We start from the raw sequence: 16,895 nt of genomic DNA on the forward strand, positions 1-16,895 counted from the left end.
CACTGGCTGGGGTAGTCACTGGGCTGGGTGCTCAGTAGTCACTGGGCTGGGTACTCAGTAGTCACTGGGCTGGGTACTCAGTAGTCACTGGGCTGGGTGCTCAGTAGTCACTGGGCTGGGTACTCAGTAGTCACTGGGCTGGGTACTCAGTAGTCACTGGGCTGGGTGCTCAGTAGTCACTGGGCTGGGTACTCAGTAGTCACTGGGCTGGGTGCTCAGTAGTCACTGGGCTGGGTACTCAGTAGTCACTGGGCTGGGTGCTCAGTAGTCACTGGGCTGGGTACTCAGTAGTCACTGGGCTGGGTACTCAGTAGTCACTGGGCTGGGTACTCAGTAGTCACTGGGCTGGGTGCTCAGTAGTCACTGGGCTGGGTACTCAGTAGTCACTGGGCTGGGTGCTCAGTAGTCACTGGGCTGGGTACTCAGTAGTCACTGGGCTGGGTACTCAGTAGTCACTGGGCTGGGTACTCAGTAGTCACTGGGCTGGGTACTCAGTAGTCACTGGGCTGGGTACTCAGTAGTCACTGGGCTGGGTACTCAGTAGTCACTGGGCTGGTTACTCAGTAGTCACTGGGCTGGGTGCTCAGTAGTCACTGGGCTGGGTGCTCAGTAGTCACTGGGCTGGTTACTCAGTAGTCACTGGGCTGGGTGCTCAGTAGTCACTGGGCTGGGTGCTCAGTAGTCACTGGGCTGGGTACTCAGTAGTCACTGGGCTGGGTACTCAGTAGTCACTGGGCTGGGTGCTCAGTAGTCACTGGGCTGGGTACTCAGTAGTCACTGGGCTGGGTACTCAGTAGTCACTGGGCTGGGTACTCAGTAGTCACTGGGCTGGGTGCTCAGTAGTCACTGGGCTGGGTACTCAGTAGTCACTGGGCTGGGTACTCAGTAGTCACTGGGCTGGGTGCTCAGTAGTCACTGGGCTGGGTACTCAGTAGTCACTGGGCTGGTTACTCAGTAGTCACTGGGCTGGGTACTCAGTAGTCACTGGGCTGGGTACTCAGTGTTTTGAGAGCTGCAGGGTTTCCTTTATTACCATGTTCAGACCAGGAAGAGATGACAGCAGAGTCACATCCTGTAATATCCTGTTCCTGTACAGAGCAGCAGTCTCTGGATCTCTGTCTGCTGTGTGTTGAGTCAAGCAGAGATGAGCTCATTTACCACGGGGGCCTCGATGACTGGAGCTCAGTACCTAAAGATTTACATTCATTGTCCTGTGACAGGCTGTATGAAAGCGTCTGTCTGTCTCTTTGCGGGAGTCACGTGTGTGACGATGCTGAGTCAGAGAAGGCCCCATGGCAGTAGCTAAAACAGGAACAACTCTGATTTGGGTGAACGACCTCATTTGAGTTGAGTATAATGACTCTCATTCCCAACCTAATTATGGAACTGAATCACTCTGTGGAGGACAGGGAACTGAATCAGGCAGATTATGGAGAAAAGAGATGTATTTTTCTGCATTCCAAGTAGATATATAGGGAATAGGGTTCCATTTGGAACACAGTAGTAAACTATATAGGGAATAGGGTTCCATTTCAACACAGTAGTAAACTATATAGGGAATAGGGTTCCATTTGGAACACAGTAGTCCACTATATAGGGAATAGGGTTCCATTTGGAACACAGTAGTCCACTATATAGGGAATAGGGTTCCATTTCAACACAGTAGTCCACTATATAGGGAATATGGTTCCATTTCAACACAGTAGTCCACTATATAGGGAATAGGGTTCCATTTGGAACACAGTAGTCCACTATATAGGGAATAGGGTTCCATTTCAACTCAGTAGTCCACTATATAGGGAATAGGGTTCCATTTCAACTCAGTAGTCCACTATATAGGGAATAGGGTTCCATTTCAACACAGTAGTCCACTATATAGGGAATAGGGTTCCATTTGGAACACAGTAGTCCACTATATAGGGAATAGGGTTCCATTTGGAACACAGTAGTCCACTATATAGGGAATAGGGTTCCATTTCAACTCAGTAGTCCACTATATAGGGAATGGGGTTCCATTTGGAACACAGTAGTCCACTATATAGGGAATAGGGTTCCATTTGGAACACAGTAGTCCACTATATAGGGAATGGGGTTCCATTTGGAACACAGACATGGTGATGTGTTGTAATGGTTTGGTTTAGAATCATAGATTTGTTTGTAAGGACTCTTCCTGAGAGTTAGAGAATATTCTGGTATTTTTCCTATTTTTAAAGAATGGTACACAAAACCATGAGTAATTGGTGCTCTTTAAAAGAGAGAGAAAGAGAGGAGAGAGAGAGCGATGAGGTGAGGCCACAGCACACAGAAGTTGTCTCTCTGAATCTAGTCAGGTCAGGGGATGAGGAGACCCAGCAAGACGAGTCCATTCTTCTATCTGTCTCTCTCTTCTCTCACTTTGGCTCTCTCATTCTCTCTCTTCCCCCATTCTCTTTCCCCTGTTCTCAGGCCCTGTGGGGTCACTCTAAATGTCCCTCAGCCAAAACAAATATCCGTCACTGTCCTCTTCTGCTGGAAGGAGGCCATCTTGCCCAGGCCTTGTTTTTAAACATGACACAGTGGACAACTTTTCCTTCTGACTCCGCTGGTGACTGGTGTGTTCCCCCGTATCTTCCTCATTTTCCCCTTGGGGTTTTCCCCATCCTTCCCTGTTTCTGTCCTGTTCTATCAGACAAACTCAGCTCAATGTCAAGTCAGGAATGTGCTTGTCTGTTAGTGTTTTTCTTCTCAACCTGTCACACGTGTTCAGAAAGGTATTTTCATCATGATCACCTTTTGGTACTTGTTGCTGCCTTGTAGTTGATGTGTGATGATCTACTACTGCCTTGTTGTTACTGTGTGATGTTCTACAGCTGCCTTGTAGTTGCTGTGTGATGTTCTACAGCTGCCTTGTAGTTGCTGTGTGATGTTCTACAGCTGCCTTGTAGTTGCTGTGTGATGTTCTACAGCTGCCTTGGAGTTGCTGTGTGATGTTCTACAGCTGCCTTGTAGTTGCTGTGTGATGTTCTACAGCTGCCTTGGAGTTGCTGTGTGATGTTCTACAGCTGCCTTGTAGTTGCTGTGTGATGTTCTACAGCTGCCTTGTAGTTGCTGTGTGATGTTCTACAGCTGCCTTGTAGTTGCTGTGTGATGTTCTACAGCTGCCTTGTAGTTGCTGTGTGATGTTCTACTGCTGCCTTGTAGTTGCTGTGTGATGTTCTACAGCTGCCTTGTAGTTGCTGTGTGATGTTCTACAGCTGCCTTGGAGTTGCTGTGTGATGTTCTACAGCTGCCTTGGAGTTGCTGTGTGATGTTCTACAGCTGCCTTGGAGTTGCTGTGTGATGATCTACAGCTGCCTTGTAGTTGCTGTGGGATGATCTACAGCTGCCTTGTAGTTGCTGTGGGATGTTCTACAGCTGCCTTGGAGTTGCTGTGTGATGTTCTACAGCTGCCTTGTAGTTGCTGTGTGATGTTTAACTTATTTTATTTTATTTTCTCTGTTTTCCTCAGGCTCTCTCATCTCACCGGGCCTTCCTTCTGACTGCACGCATCCCTAGCAAGGTAAGAACAGCCAGCAGCAGCTCATAGGCCTGTCTCTTCTAGGTCAACTAGGAAACTACTCTGGCCAGCCAGCTGCAGCTCATAGGCCTGTCTCTTCTAGGTCAACTAGGAAACTACTCTGGCCAGCCAGCTATAGCTCATAGGTAACCTAGGAAACTACTCTGGCCAGCCAGCTACAGCTCATAGGCCTGTCTCTTCTAGGTGACCTTGGAAACTACTCTGGCCAGCCAGCTACATCTCATAGGTAACCTAGGGTACTACTCTGGCCAGCCAGCTACAGCTCATAGGCCTGTCTCTTCTAGGTCAACTAGGAAACTACTCTGGCCAGCCAGCTACAGCTCATAGGTAACCTAGGAAACTACTCTGGCCAGCCAGATACAGCTCATAGGCCTGTCTTGTCTAGGTAACCTAGGAATCTACTCTGGCCAGCCAGCTACAGCTCATAGGTCTGTCTCTTCTAGGTAACCTAGGAATCTACTCTGGCCAGCCAGCTACAGCTCATAGGCCTGTCTCTTCTAGGTAACCTAGGAAACTACTCTGGCCAGCCAGCTACAGCTCATAGGCCTGTCTCTTCTAGGTAACCTAGGAAACTACTCTGGCCAGCCAACTACAGCTCATAGGCCTGTCTCTTCTAGGTAACCTAGGAAACTACTCTGGCCAGCCAGCTACAGCTCATAGGCCTGTCTCTTCTAGGTCAACTAGGAAACTACTCTGGCCAGCCAGCTACAGCTCATAGGCCTGTCTCTTCTAGGTAACCTAGGAAACTACTCTGGCCAGCCAGCTACAGCTCATAGGTAACCTAGGAAACTACTCTGGCCAACCAGCTACAGCTCATAGGCCTGTCTCTTCTAGGTAACCTAGGAAACTACTCTGGCCAGCCAGCTACAGCTCATAGGCCTGTCTCTTCTAGGTAACCTAGGAAACTACTCTGGCCAGCCAGCTACAGCTCATAGGCCTGTCTCTTCTAGGTCAACTAGGAAACTACTCTGGCCAGCCAGCTACAGCTCATAGGCCTGTCTCTTCTAGGTAACCTAGGAAACTACTCTGGCCAGCCAGCTACAGCTCATAGGCCTGTCTCTTCTAGCTAACCTAGGAAACTACTCTGGCCAGCCAGCTACAGCTCATAGGTCTGTCTCTTCTAGGTCAACTAGGAAACTACTCTGGCCAGCCAGCTACAGCTCATAGGCCTGTCTCTTCTAGGTAACCTAGGAAACTACTCTGGCCAGCCAGCTACAGCTCATAGGCCTGTCTCTTCTAGGTAACCTAGGAAACTACTTTGGCCAGCCAGCTACAGCTCATAGGTCTGTCTCTTCTAGGTCAACTAGGAAACTACTCTGGCCAGCCAGCTACAGCTCATAGGCCTGTCTCTTCTAGGTCAACTAGGAAACTACTCTGGCCAGCCAGCTACAGCTCATAGGTAACCTAGGAAACTACTCTGGCCAGCCAGCTACAGCTCATAGGCCTGTCTCTTCTAGGTAACCTAGGAAACTACTCTGGCCAGCGAGCTACAGCTCATAGGTAACCTAGGAAACTACTCTGGCCAGCCAGCTACAGCTCATAGGCCTGTCTCTTCTAGGTCAACTAGGAAACTACTCTGGCCAGCCAGCTACAGCTCATAGGTAACCTAGGAAACTACTCTGGCCAGCCAGCTACAGCTCATAGGCCTGTCTCTTCTAGGTAACCTAGGAAACTACTCTGGCCAGCCAGCTACAGCTCATAGGCCTGTCTCTTCTAGGTAACCTAGGAAACTACTCTGACCAGCCAGCTACAGCTCATAGGCCTGTCTCTTCTAGGTAACCTAGGAAACTACTCTGGCCAGCCAGCTACAGCTCATAGGCCTGTCTCTTCTAGGTAACCTAGGAAACTACTCTGGCCAGCCAGCTACAGCTCATAGGTAACCTAGGAAACTACTCTGGCCAACCAGCTACAGCTCATAGGCCTGTCTCTTCTAGGTAACCTAGGAAACTACTCTGGCCAGCCAGCTACAGCTCATAGGCCTGTCTCTTCTAGGTAACCTAGGAAACTACTCTGGCCAGCCAGCTACAGCTCATAGGCCTGTCTCTTCTAGGTCAACTAGGAAACTACTCTGGCCAGCCAGCTACAGCTCATAGGCCTGTCTCTTCTAGGTAACCTAGGAAACTACTCTGGCTGGCACACAGGCTGTACAAGAACAGCTTCCAATTTCAATATTTTTTAAATACTTTTTCAATTGAGTTGATTGAGTGTGTGGTGGTTCTGATGGTGGTGGTTCTGATGGTGGTGGTTCTGATGGTGGTGGTTCTGATGGTGGTGGTTCTGATGGTGGAGGTTCTGATGGTTGTGGTTCTGATGGTTGTGGTTCTGATGGTTGTGGTTCTGATGGTGGTGGTTCTGATGGTTGTGGTTCTGATGGTTGTGGTTCTGATGGTTGTGGTTCTGATGGTGGTGGTTCTGATGGTGGTGGTTCTGATGGTGGAGGTTCTGATGGTGGTGGTTCTGATGGTGGTGGTTCTGATGGTTGTGGTTCTGATGGTGGAGGTTCTGATGGTGGTGGTTCTGATGGTGGAGGTTCTGTCGGTGGACGTTCTGATGGTGGTGGTTCTGATGGTGGTGGTTCTGATGGTGGAGGCTCTGATGGTGGTGGTTCTTATGGTGGTGGTTCTGATGGTGGAGGTTCTGATGGTGGTGGTTCTGATGGTGGTGGTTCTGATGGTGGAGTTTCTGACGGTGGTGATTCTGACGGTGGAGGTTCTGATGGTGGTGGTTCTGACGGTGGTGGTTCTGACGGTGGAGGTTCTGACGGTGGTGGTTCTGACGGTGGTGGTTCTGATGGTGGAGGCTCTGATGGTGGTGGTTCTGATGGTGGAGGTTCTGATGGTGGTGGTTCTGATGGTGGTGGTTCTGATGGTGGAGGTTCTGATGGTGGTGGTTCTGATGGTGGAGGTTCTGTCGGTGGACGTTCTGATGGTGGTGGTTCTGATGGTGGTGGTTCTGATGGTGGAGGCTCTGATGGTGGTGGTTCTTATGGTGGTGGTTCTGATGGTGGAGGTTCTGATGGTGGTGGTTCTGATGGTGGTGGTTCTGATGGTGGAGTTTCTGACGGTGGTGATTCTGACGGTGGAGGTTCTGACGGTGGTGGTTCTGACGGTGGTGGTTCTGACGGTGGAGGTTCTGACGGTGGTGGTTCTGACGGTGGTGGTTCTGATGGTGGAGGCTCTGATGGTGGTGGTTCTGATGGTGGAGGTTCTGATGGTGGTGGTTCTAATGGTGGAGGTTCTGACGGTGGTGGTTCTGATGGTGGTGGTTCTGACGGTGGAGGTTCTGATGGTGTTAATCATGTAACAGACGGACAGACGGCTTCTTCTGACTCACTGCATCTCACTCGTTAGCTGATTGTGTTAATACTTCAACTGTGTGCCTTTTTAAATAAAGGTTAAATAAATAAAAAATCACAGTCCACTGGCCCTTGGTCACAGTCCACTGGCCCTTAGTCACAGCCCACTGGCCCTTAGTCACAGCCCACTGGCCCTTAGTCACAGTCCACTGGCCCTTAGTCACAGCCCACTGGCCCTTAGTCACAGCCCACTGGCCCTTAGTCACAGCCCACTGGCCCTTAGTCACAGTCCACTGGCCCTTGGTCACAGTCCACTGGCCCTTGGTCACAGTCCACTGGCCCTTGGTCACAGTCCACTGGCCCTTAGTCACAGTCCACTGGCCCTTAGTCACAGTCCACTGGCCCTTAGTCACAGTCCACTGGCCCTTAGTCACAGTCCACTGGCCCTTAGTCACAGTCCACTGGCCCTTATTTTCATTTGGCCACAACACAGTGCAACACAGTAATACAGTACAGATGTACCACAGTTACAGTTGTGTGTCTATATCGGCTTACAGCGTCCCCTGTTCTGAAACACCAACCTTTTCCCTGTAGACTGTTAGTGTTACTCTCCTCTCCTCTCCTCTCCTCTCTCCCCCTGGCGTTGTTAGTAGATTAGAGATGTCAATGGAACTTGACCCCGAGGAAAGCCTGCTGACCCCTAGTGACCCCTGATGATCTCTGGAACCCCTACATGTGGTCTTAGTGACCCCTGATGATATCTGGATCCCCTACATGTGGTCTTAGTGACCCCTGATGATCTCTGGAACCCCTAAATGTGGTCATAGTGACCCCTGATGATCTCTGGAACCCCTACATGTGGTCCTAAGCAGTGGCGCTGAGACTGATTACTCTCTGGGATCAACTCCACTGGACCCTAGAGGATCACCTCCACGGGATCCTAGAGGATCACCTCCACTGGACCCTAGAGGATCACCTCCACTGGACCCTAGAGGATCACCTCCACTGGATCCTAGAGGATCACCTCCATTGAATCCTAGAGGATCACCTAGAGGATCACCTCCACTGGATCCCAAAGGATCACCTCCACTGGATCCTAGAGGATCACCTCCACTGGATCCTAGAGGATCACCTCCACTGGACACTAGAGGATCACCTAGAGGATCACCTCCACTGGACCCTAGAGGATCACCTCCACAGGATCCTAGAGGATCACCTCCACTGGATCCTAGAGGATCACCTCCACAGGATCCTAGAGGATCACCTCCACAGGATCCTAGAGGATCACCTCCATTGGATCCTAGAGGATCACCTCCACAGGATCCTAGAGGATCACCTCCACAGGATCCTAGAGGATCACCTCCACTGGATCCTAGAGGATCACCTCCACTGGATCCTAGAGGATCACCTCCACAGGATCCTAGAGGATCACCTCCACAGGATCCTAGAAGATCACCTCCACTGGATCCTAGAGGATCACCTCCACAGGATCCTAGAGGATCACCTAGAGGATCACCTCCACTGGACCCTAGAGGATCACCTCCACTGGATCCCAGGTCACTGGGTGATAAGACAACAGTGTATTTACCAACCCACCCTGGAGTTGTCGATTGTCCACTGAACAGATTCTTACATTGAATCCTCATTACTTTGTTATCCTTCAATAAATACAGTAACTCCAGCCAGAAGTTCTGAAGTTAGTCCACAGAACGATGTTCATTGAATCCAGACTGTGGATGTCCTGGATCCTCTCATCAGTGTGTCTGACTATCACGGCCTGGACAGAGGAATGTACAGGATACTCTTATCAGTCTGTCTATCACGGCCTGGACAGAGGAATGTACAGGATACTCTTATCAGGTTGTCTGACTTTCACGGCCTACAGAGGATGCATTGTAGCAGTAGGAGAGGAGATTCTTCAGGTATAGATTAGTAGCCGTCTCTCAGGCCAGCGTAAAATCTGTTCCTCCCCTCCTACCCTCTCTCTCTAAGAGTTCAGGGGTCTCTCTCTCTTTCTACACTCCTACCCTCTTTCTCTCTTTCTCCTCTCCTACCTTCTTTCTCTCTTTCTCCCCTCCTACCCTCTCTCTTTCTCCCCTCCCACTCTCTCTTTCTCTCTCTTTCTCCCTTCCTACCCTCTTTCTTTCTCTCTCTTTCTCCCCTCCTACCCTCTCTCTTTCTCCCCTCCTACCCTCTCTCTTTCTCTCTCTTTCTCCCCTCCTACCCTCTCTCTCTCTTACTCCCCTCCTACCCTCTCTCTCTCTCTCCATCAGAGGTATCTCTGCTGGGACCTCTCAGGCTGTGGTTGTTTTGATAGCGTGCTGCGCTCCAGGCAGGCTTCAGCCGGTTTATGAAAATCGTGGAATTGATCTGACCCATCGTCTGGCTTTCTATCACCCTCGTCCTGTCCAGTTTCCTCTGATCAGTCTGGTCTGGTGTCCTCTGATCAGTCTGGTCTGGTGTCCTCTGATCAGTCTGGTCTGGTGTCATCTGATCAATCTGGTCTGGTGTTCTCTGATCAGTCTGGTCTGGTGTTCTCTGATCAGTCTTGTCTGGTGTCCTCTGATCAATCTGGTCTGGTGTTCTCTGATCAGTGTGGTCTGGTGTCCTCTGATCAGTCTGGTCTGGTTTCCTCTGATCAGTCTGGTCTGGTTTCCTCTGATCAGTCTGATCTTGTCTCCTCTGATCAGTCTGGTCTGGTGTCCTCTGATCAGTCTGGTCTGGTGTCCTCTGATCAGTCTGGTCTGGTGTCCTCTGATCAGTCTGGTCTGGTTTCCTCTGATCAGTCTGGTCTGGTTTCCTCTAATCAGTCTGGTCTGGTTTCCTCTGAGGCTGGGGCTTCCCGTTAGATAGAGGTAGAGCTGAGAGGGATTGTAGGAGTAAGTCTTTCCCCTCTCTCTCTCTCTCTCTCTCTCTCTCTCTCTCTCTCTCTCTCTCTCTCTCCTCCCCTCTCTCTCTCTCTCTCTCTCCTCCCCTCTCTCTCTCTCTCTCTCTCTCTCTCCTCCCCTCTCTCTCTGTATTTTCCCTCTACCTCTCTGTTCTTTTCCTTCTCTCTTTCTACTTAGTTTTCCTCTCCTGTAAGACTCAGTTGATGTTGGTTTAGAACCAGTGTGTCTCTGTGGACAGCAGCCTGCAGCAGCAGCCAGGCCTGTGTGTTTAGGTAAGGTTATGTTAGGTCTGGTGCTGTGTCCTTGGTTTAATCCCTGAGCTCTGAGCTCTGTCTACACACACACACACACACACACACACACACAAGCACACGCGCACGCACGCACGCACACACACACGCGCACGCGCATGCACACACACACACACACACAAAACCACACACCCACCCGTACGCACACAGACACGCACGCACACACATGCATGCCTGCACACACGCACACACACACGCACACGCACGCACGCATGCACGCACACACACACACGCTATGTATGTGAAGTCTATCATCCAACCCACCCTGAGGGTGTAACTTTAACAGTGGTTATGGCAGGGTTTTACTACAGCCCTGCACCATTCAGATGCATCATTACTGTCAACATGACACTGATTGACTTTGTGTATTTGACGTGATGATATGCAGTTAAGGTTGCAGTTTGGCAGCAGGTCTTGCATCATCTCTGTAATCTCTGCTGGGCTGAGCATTCAGTCTTAACTGGAGTTATCCATTATCTAAGATCTACCTCCATCTGGAGTTATCCATTATCTCAGATCTACCTCTATCTGGAGTTATCCATTATCTCAGATCTATCTCTATCTGGAGTTATCCATTATCTCAGATCTATCTCTATCTGGAGTTATCCATTATCTCAGATCTATCTCTATCTGGAGTTATCCATTATCTTAGATCTATCTCTAACTGGAGTTATCCATTATCTTAGATCTATCTCTAACTGGAGTTATCCATTATCTCAGATCTATCTCTAACTGGAGTTATCCATTATCTTAGATCTATCTCTAACTGGAGTTATCCAGAACACTGTCAGGACAGATATCAGAGAGACAGACTACTGTAAGAACAGATATCAGAGAGACAGACTACTGTAAGAACAGATATCAGAGAGACAGAATACTGTCAGGACAGATATCAGAGAGACAGACTACTGTCAGGACAGATATCAGAGAGACAGACTACTGTCAGGACAGATATCAGAGAGACAGAATACTGTCAGGACAGATATCAGAGAGACAGAATACTGTCAGGACAGATATCAGAGAGACAGACTACTGTCAGGACAGATATCAGAGAGACAGAATACTGTCAGGACAGATATCAGAGAGACAGACTACTGTCAGGACAGATATCAGAGAGACAGACTACTGTCAGGACAGATATCAGAGAGACAGACTACTGTCAGGACAGATATCAGAGAGACAGAACACTGTCAGGACAGATATCAGAGAGACAGACTACTGTCAGGACAGATATCAGAGAGACAGAATACTGTCAGGACAGATATCAGAGAGACAGAATACTGTCAGGACAGATATCAGAGAGACAGAATACTGTCAGGACAGATATCAGAGAGACAGAATACTGTCAGGACAGATATCAGAGAGACAGACTACTGTCAGGACAGATATCAGAGAGACAGAATACTGTCAGGACAGATATCAGAGAGACAGACTACTGTCAGGACAGATATCAGAGAGACAGACTACTGTCAGGACAGATATCAGAGAGACAGAATACTGTCAGGACAGATATCAGAGAGACAGAATACTGTCAGGAAAGATATCAGAGAGACAGACTACTGTCAGGACAGATATCAGAGAGACAGAATACTGTCAGGACAGATATCAGAGAGACAGACTACTGTCAGGACAGATATCAGAGAGACAGACTACTGTCAGGACAGATATCAGAGAGACAGAACACTGTCAGGACAGATATCAGAGAGACAGACTACTGTCAGGACAGATATCAGAGAGACAGAATACTGTCAGGACAGATATCAGAGAGACAGAATACTGTCAGGACAGATATCAGAGAGACAGACTACTGTCAGGACAGATATCAGAGAGACAGACTACTGTCAGGACAGATATCAGAGAGACAGAATACTGTCAGGACAGATATCAGAGAGACAGACTACTGTCAGGACAGATATCAGAGAGACAGACTACTGTCAGGACAGATATAAGAGAGACAGACTACTGCCAGGACAGATATCAGAGAGACAGACTACTGTCAGAACAGATATCAGAGAGACAGAATACTGTCAGGACAGATATCAGAGAGACAGACTACTGTCAGGACAGATATCAGAGAGACAGAATACTGTCAGGACAGATATCAGAGAGACAGACTACTGTCAGGACAGATATCAGAGAGACAGACTACTGTCAGGACAGATATCAGAGAGACAGAATACTGTCAGGACAGATATCAGAGAGACAGATGGATAATAAACGAGTGACTGAATTATTCAATTAGTCACACCTCTGCTTTCTGACAGCACCTCTCAGCAGGCTGCAGCTATTGGCTGGCTCAGACATGGACTGATCTCTTTCATTCTTCACTCATTTCCTCTTCCTCACTATGTCTAATCCAACACTGCTAATGGGACATTCTCTAGTGGGACGGGGCCTCGATACACCTCAGTGGACATGTTTGTCAGTGTTTGTAGACTCTGTGAGGGAGAGGAGTGAACGTGACTGAGAACAAGGGATTCATAGATGCTTTTTACATTCACACTTCACAGCTTATATATCGTAGATGTGTACCTTTTTGTCTTGGATATTCAGCAAGTCTGAATAAAGACTTAGAAAAGACATTTGAGGAAGGCTAAAATAAGGATTTTCAGGTAGACTACAGGGACTGACTCTGCTGGAAGGCCTTCTAGAATACAGTAACTATGACACAGGAAGAACCAGCTGGCTGGTAGGCCTTCTGGAATACAGTAACTATGACACAGGAGGAACCAGCTGGCTGGTAGACCTTCTGGAATACAGTAACTATGACACAGGAAGAACCAGCTGGCTGCTAGGCCTTCTGGAATACAGTAACTATGACACAGGAAGAGTCAGCTTGCTGGTAGGCCTTCTGGAATACAGTAACTATGACACAGGAAGAACCAGCTGGTTGGTAGGCCTTCTGGAATACAGTAACTATGACACAGGAATAATTAGCTGGCTGGTAGGCCTTCTGGAATACAGTAACTATGACACAGGAAGAACCAGCTGGCTGGTAGGCCTTCTGGAATACAGTAACTATGACACAGGAAGAATTAGCTGGCTGGTAGACCTTCTGGAATACAGTAACTATGACACAGGAAGAACCAGCTGGTTGGTAGGCCTTCTGGAATACAGTAACTATGACACAGGAAGAATTAGCTGGCTGATAGGCCTTCTGGAATACAGTAACTATGACACAGGAAGAATTAGCTGGTTGGTAGGCCTTCTGGAATACAGTAACTATGACACAGGAAGAACCAGCTGGTTGGTAGGAATACAGTAACTATGAAACAGGAAGAACCAGCTGGCTGGTAGGCCTTCTGGAATACAGTAACTATGAAACAGGAGGGTCCAGCTGGCTGGTAGGCCTTCTGGAATACAGTAACTATGAAACAGGAGGGTCCAGCTGGCTGGTAGGCCTTCTGGAAAACAGTAACTATGACACAGGAAGAACCAGCTGGCTGGTAGACCTTCTAGAATACAGTAACTAGGACACAGGAAGAACCAGCTGGTTGAAATGTGTCAGTCAGCCTGAGGGTCAGACAGACAGCCTCTCTCCTCTCTCTGTCTACAACTACTGCCAAGCCTCAGGAGCACTGTCCGTCTACCTGCCTGGATCAGTCTGGCCATGCTGCCTGCTTCCTGGCTGTGTGTGCGTGCGTGTGTGTGTTATACCCATTTCATATGTATATACTTTATTCTAGTCAAGGCCATCCTATTTGACTATTGCTCTACATATACTATTCTATCCACATATTCTACAGATATACTATATATTATATCAATATACTGTCCATAATGTCTATACATCACATATATACTATATACATATTCTATCCACATACTGGTCATTATGTCTATTCATCCCATCACATATACAGATTTATACTCCAGACTCCGTCTTCGCACGTCCCAATATTTCTACGTTTCTTAATTCCATTCTTTTACGTTTCAGATTTGTGTGTATTGTTGTGTATTGTTGGGTATTGTTGTGTATTGTTGGGTATTGTTGTGTATTGTTGTGTATTGTTGTGTATTGTTGGGTATTGTTGTGTATTGTTGTGTATTGTTTTGTATTGTTGGGTATTGTTGGGTATTGTTGTGTATTGTTGGGTATTGTTGGGTATTGTTGTGTATTGTTGGGTATTGTTGGGTATTGTTGTGTATTGTTGGGTATTGTTGGGTATTGTTGGGTATTGTTGGGTATTGTTGTGTATTGTTGGGTATTGTTGTGTATTGTTGGGTATTGTTGGGTATTGTTGGGTATTGTTGGGTATTGTTGGGTATTGTTGGGTATTGTTGTGTATTGTTGGGTATTGTTGTGTATTGTTGTGTCTTGTTGGGTATTGTTGGGTATTGTTGGGTATTGTTGGGTATTGTTGGGTATTGTTGTGTCTTGTTGGGTATTGTTGTGTCTTGTTGGGTATTGTTGTGTATTGTTGTGTATTGTTGGGTATTGTTGTGTATTGTTGGGTATTGTTGGGTATTGTTGGGTATTGTTGTGTATTGTTGTGTATTGTTGGGTATTGTTGTGTATTGTTGTGTATTGTTGTGTATTGTTGTGTATTGTTGGGTATTGTTGTGTATTGTTGTGTATTGTTGTGTATTGTTGGGTATTGTTGTGTATTGTTGGGTATTGTTGTGTATTGTTGGGTATTGTTGTGTATTGTTGTGTATTGTTGTGTATTGTTGGGTATTGTTGTGTATTGTTGTGTATTGTTGTGTATTGTTGGGTATTGTTGTGTATTGTTGTGTATTGTTGGGTATTATTAGATATTTCTGCACTGCCAGGAACACAAAGCGTTTCACGAGACCCGCAATAACATCTGCTAAATATGTGTATGCGACCAATAGCATTTCATTTGATTTGTGTGAGGTTTGTTTGTCTATGTGTCTGTGTGTATTAATTCACAGTATGGTATGTGGTATGCACGTGTGTGCAGGTGTGTGTGTGTGTGTACATTTGTAATGTGTGCATCCGGTGTGAACCAGCTTCACTTTCCAGTCCTTTTTTGGAATGGAATGCTAGACGACATTGTGGCGTGTTGTTTGATAACTTCCTGTTTCAAAGGACCTGAGGAGGAGAAGTGGTGGATGTTCATGAACGTACATTCAGGCCCATATTCATTAAGGGTCTCAGAGTTAAGAGAGCTGATCCAGGATCAGGTACCACCGTCCATAAAATCATATTCATTATGATCTAAAACTGATCCCAGATCAGCATTTTTTACTCTGAGATGCTTCATGATATGATTCTATTCTGAAGCAATACTCTTAAATGATGACCTCAGCACTGAGGGGTGTGTTTGAACAGAGGCAGGTTGGAAAAAGATCCCTGTCCATTCATTTTAGAACGAAGCTAGAATAGGTGTACCAATTGGCACCCTATTCCCTATGTAGTGCACTACTTTAAAACAGAGCCCTATGGGACTAGGGTGGTATTTGAGGTGCAGCCTCAGTCACTATTCAGATCTTTCATTATCCTCCTACAGTACCTCATCCATCCATTATCCTCATACAGTATCATTCATCCATTATCTTCATGCAGTGTATCATACATCCATTATCTTCATGCAGTGTATCATCCATCCATTATCCTCATACAGTGTATCACCCATCCATTATCATCCATCCATTATCCTCATACCGTGTATCATCCATCCATTATCATCCATCTATTATCCTCATGCAGCGTATCATCCATCCATTATCCTCCTACAGTACCTCATCCATCCAGTATCCCCCTACAGTGTATCATCCATCCATTATCATCCATCCATTATCCTCCTACAGTGTATCATCCATCCATTATCTTCCTACAGTATCTCATCTATCCAGTATCCTCATACAGTGTATCACCCATCCATTATCATCCATCCATTATCCTCCTACAGTGTATCATCCATCCAGTATCCTCCTACAGTATCTCATCTATCCAGTATCCTCATACAGTGTATCACCCATCCATTATCATCCATCCATTATCCTCCTACAGTGTATCATCCATCCATTATCCTCCTACAGTATCTCATCTATCCAGTATCCTCATACAGTGTATCACCCATCCATTATCATCCATCCATTATCCTCCTACAGTGTATCATCCATCCATTATCTTCCTACAGTATCTCATCTGTCCAGTATCCTCATACAGTGTATCACCCATCCATTATCATCCATCCATTATCCTCCTACAGTGTATCATCCATCCATTATCTTCTTACAGTATCTCATCTATCCAGTATCCTCATACAGTGTATCACCCATCCATTATCATCCATCCATTATCCTCCTACAGTGTATCATCCATCCATTATCCTCCTACAGTACCTCATCATCCATTATCATCCATCCATTATCCTCCTACAGTACCTCACCATCCATTATCATCCATCCATTATCCTCCTCCAGTGTATCATCCATCCATTATCCTCCTACAGTACCTCATCATCCATTATCATCCATCCATTATCCTCCTACAGTACCTCATCCATCCAGAGTAGTATTTACCAGACAGGTCTGAAACACTACTGTGATTGACAGCTGTATTATAGATCATGATTTCTACATGTTTCTATGTGTTTTATTTGTCTCTTTCAGGTTGAACACAACTTTAATTATCTGGAGATACAAGGGATCACCTGTAACAAGCCCACACAGGTCAGAAAACCACCTCTCTGGCTGTACCATGTATCGCTCCAACAAATGGTTCATCATCTGATCATGAATCATCTGTTAGTCAATCATCCATCTGAATTAGGGATAACACTGTTATTACTGGTTGTAATGTGTGTTACAATCACCATTATATATGTAACTGAGGGTTACTATTTGATATTACTGAGGGTTACTATATGATATTA

The 16,895-nt window shown here is 46.8% G+C and overlaps 1 protein-coding gene across 1 annotated transcript in view; it reads left to right on the plus strand.

The window, feature by feature from the left end:
• LOC109885452 (F-actin-uncapping protein LRRC16A) overlaps nucleotides 1-16,895 on the plus strand; it is a 219,611-nt gene that overhangs the window by 49,951 nt on the left and 152,765 nt on the right. The window contains exons 3-4 of the mRNA XM_031811859.1: nucleotides 3,488-3,538; nucleotides 16,633-16,692. Coding sequence (XP_031667719.1) covers nucleotides 3,488-3,538; nucleotides 16,633-16,692 — 111 coding nt within the window. The remainder of the gene's footprint in view (nucleotides 1-3,487; nucleotides 3,539-16,632; nucleotides 16,693-16,895) is intronic.

This window comes from Oncorhynchus kisutch, unplaced genomic scaffold (genome assembly GCF_002021735.2).
Source record: "Oncorhynchus kisutch isolate 150728-3 unplaced genomic scaffold, Okis_V2 Okis02a-Okis13b_hom, whole genome shotgun sequence".
NCBI classification, from domain to species: domain Eukaryota; kingdom Metazoa; phylum Chordata; class Actinopteri; order Salmoniformes; family Salmonidae; genus Oncorhynchus; species Oncorhynchus kisutch.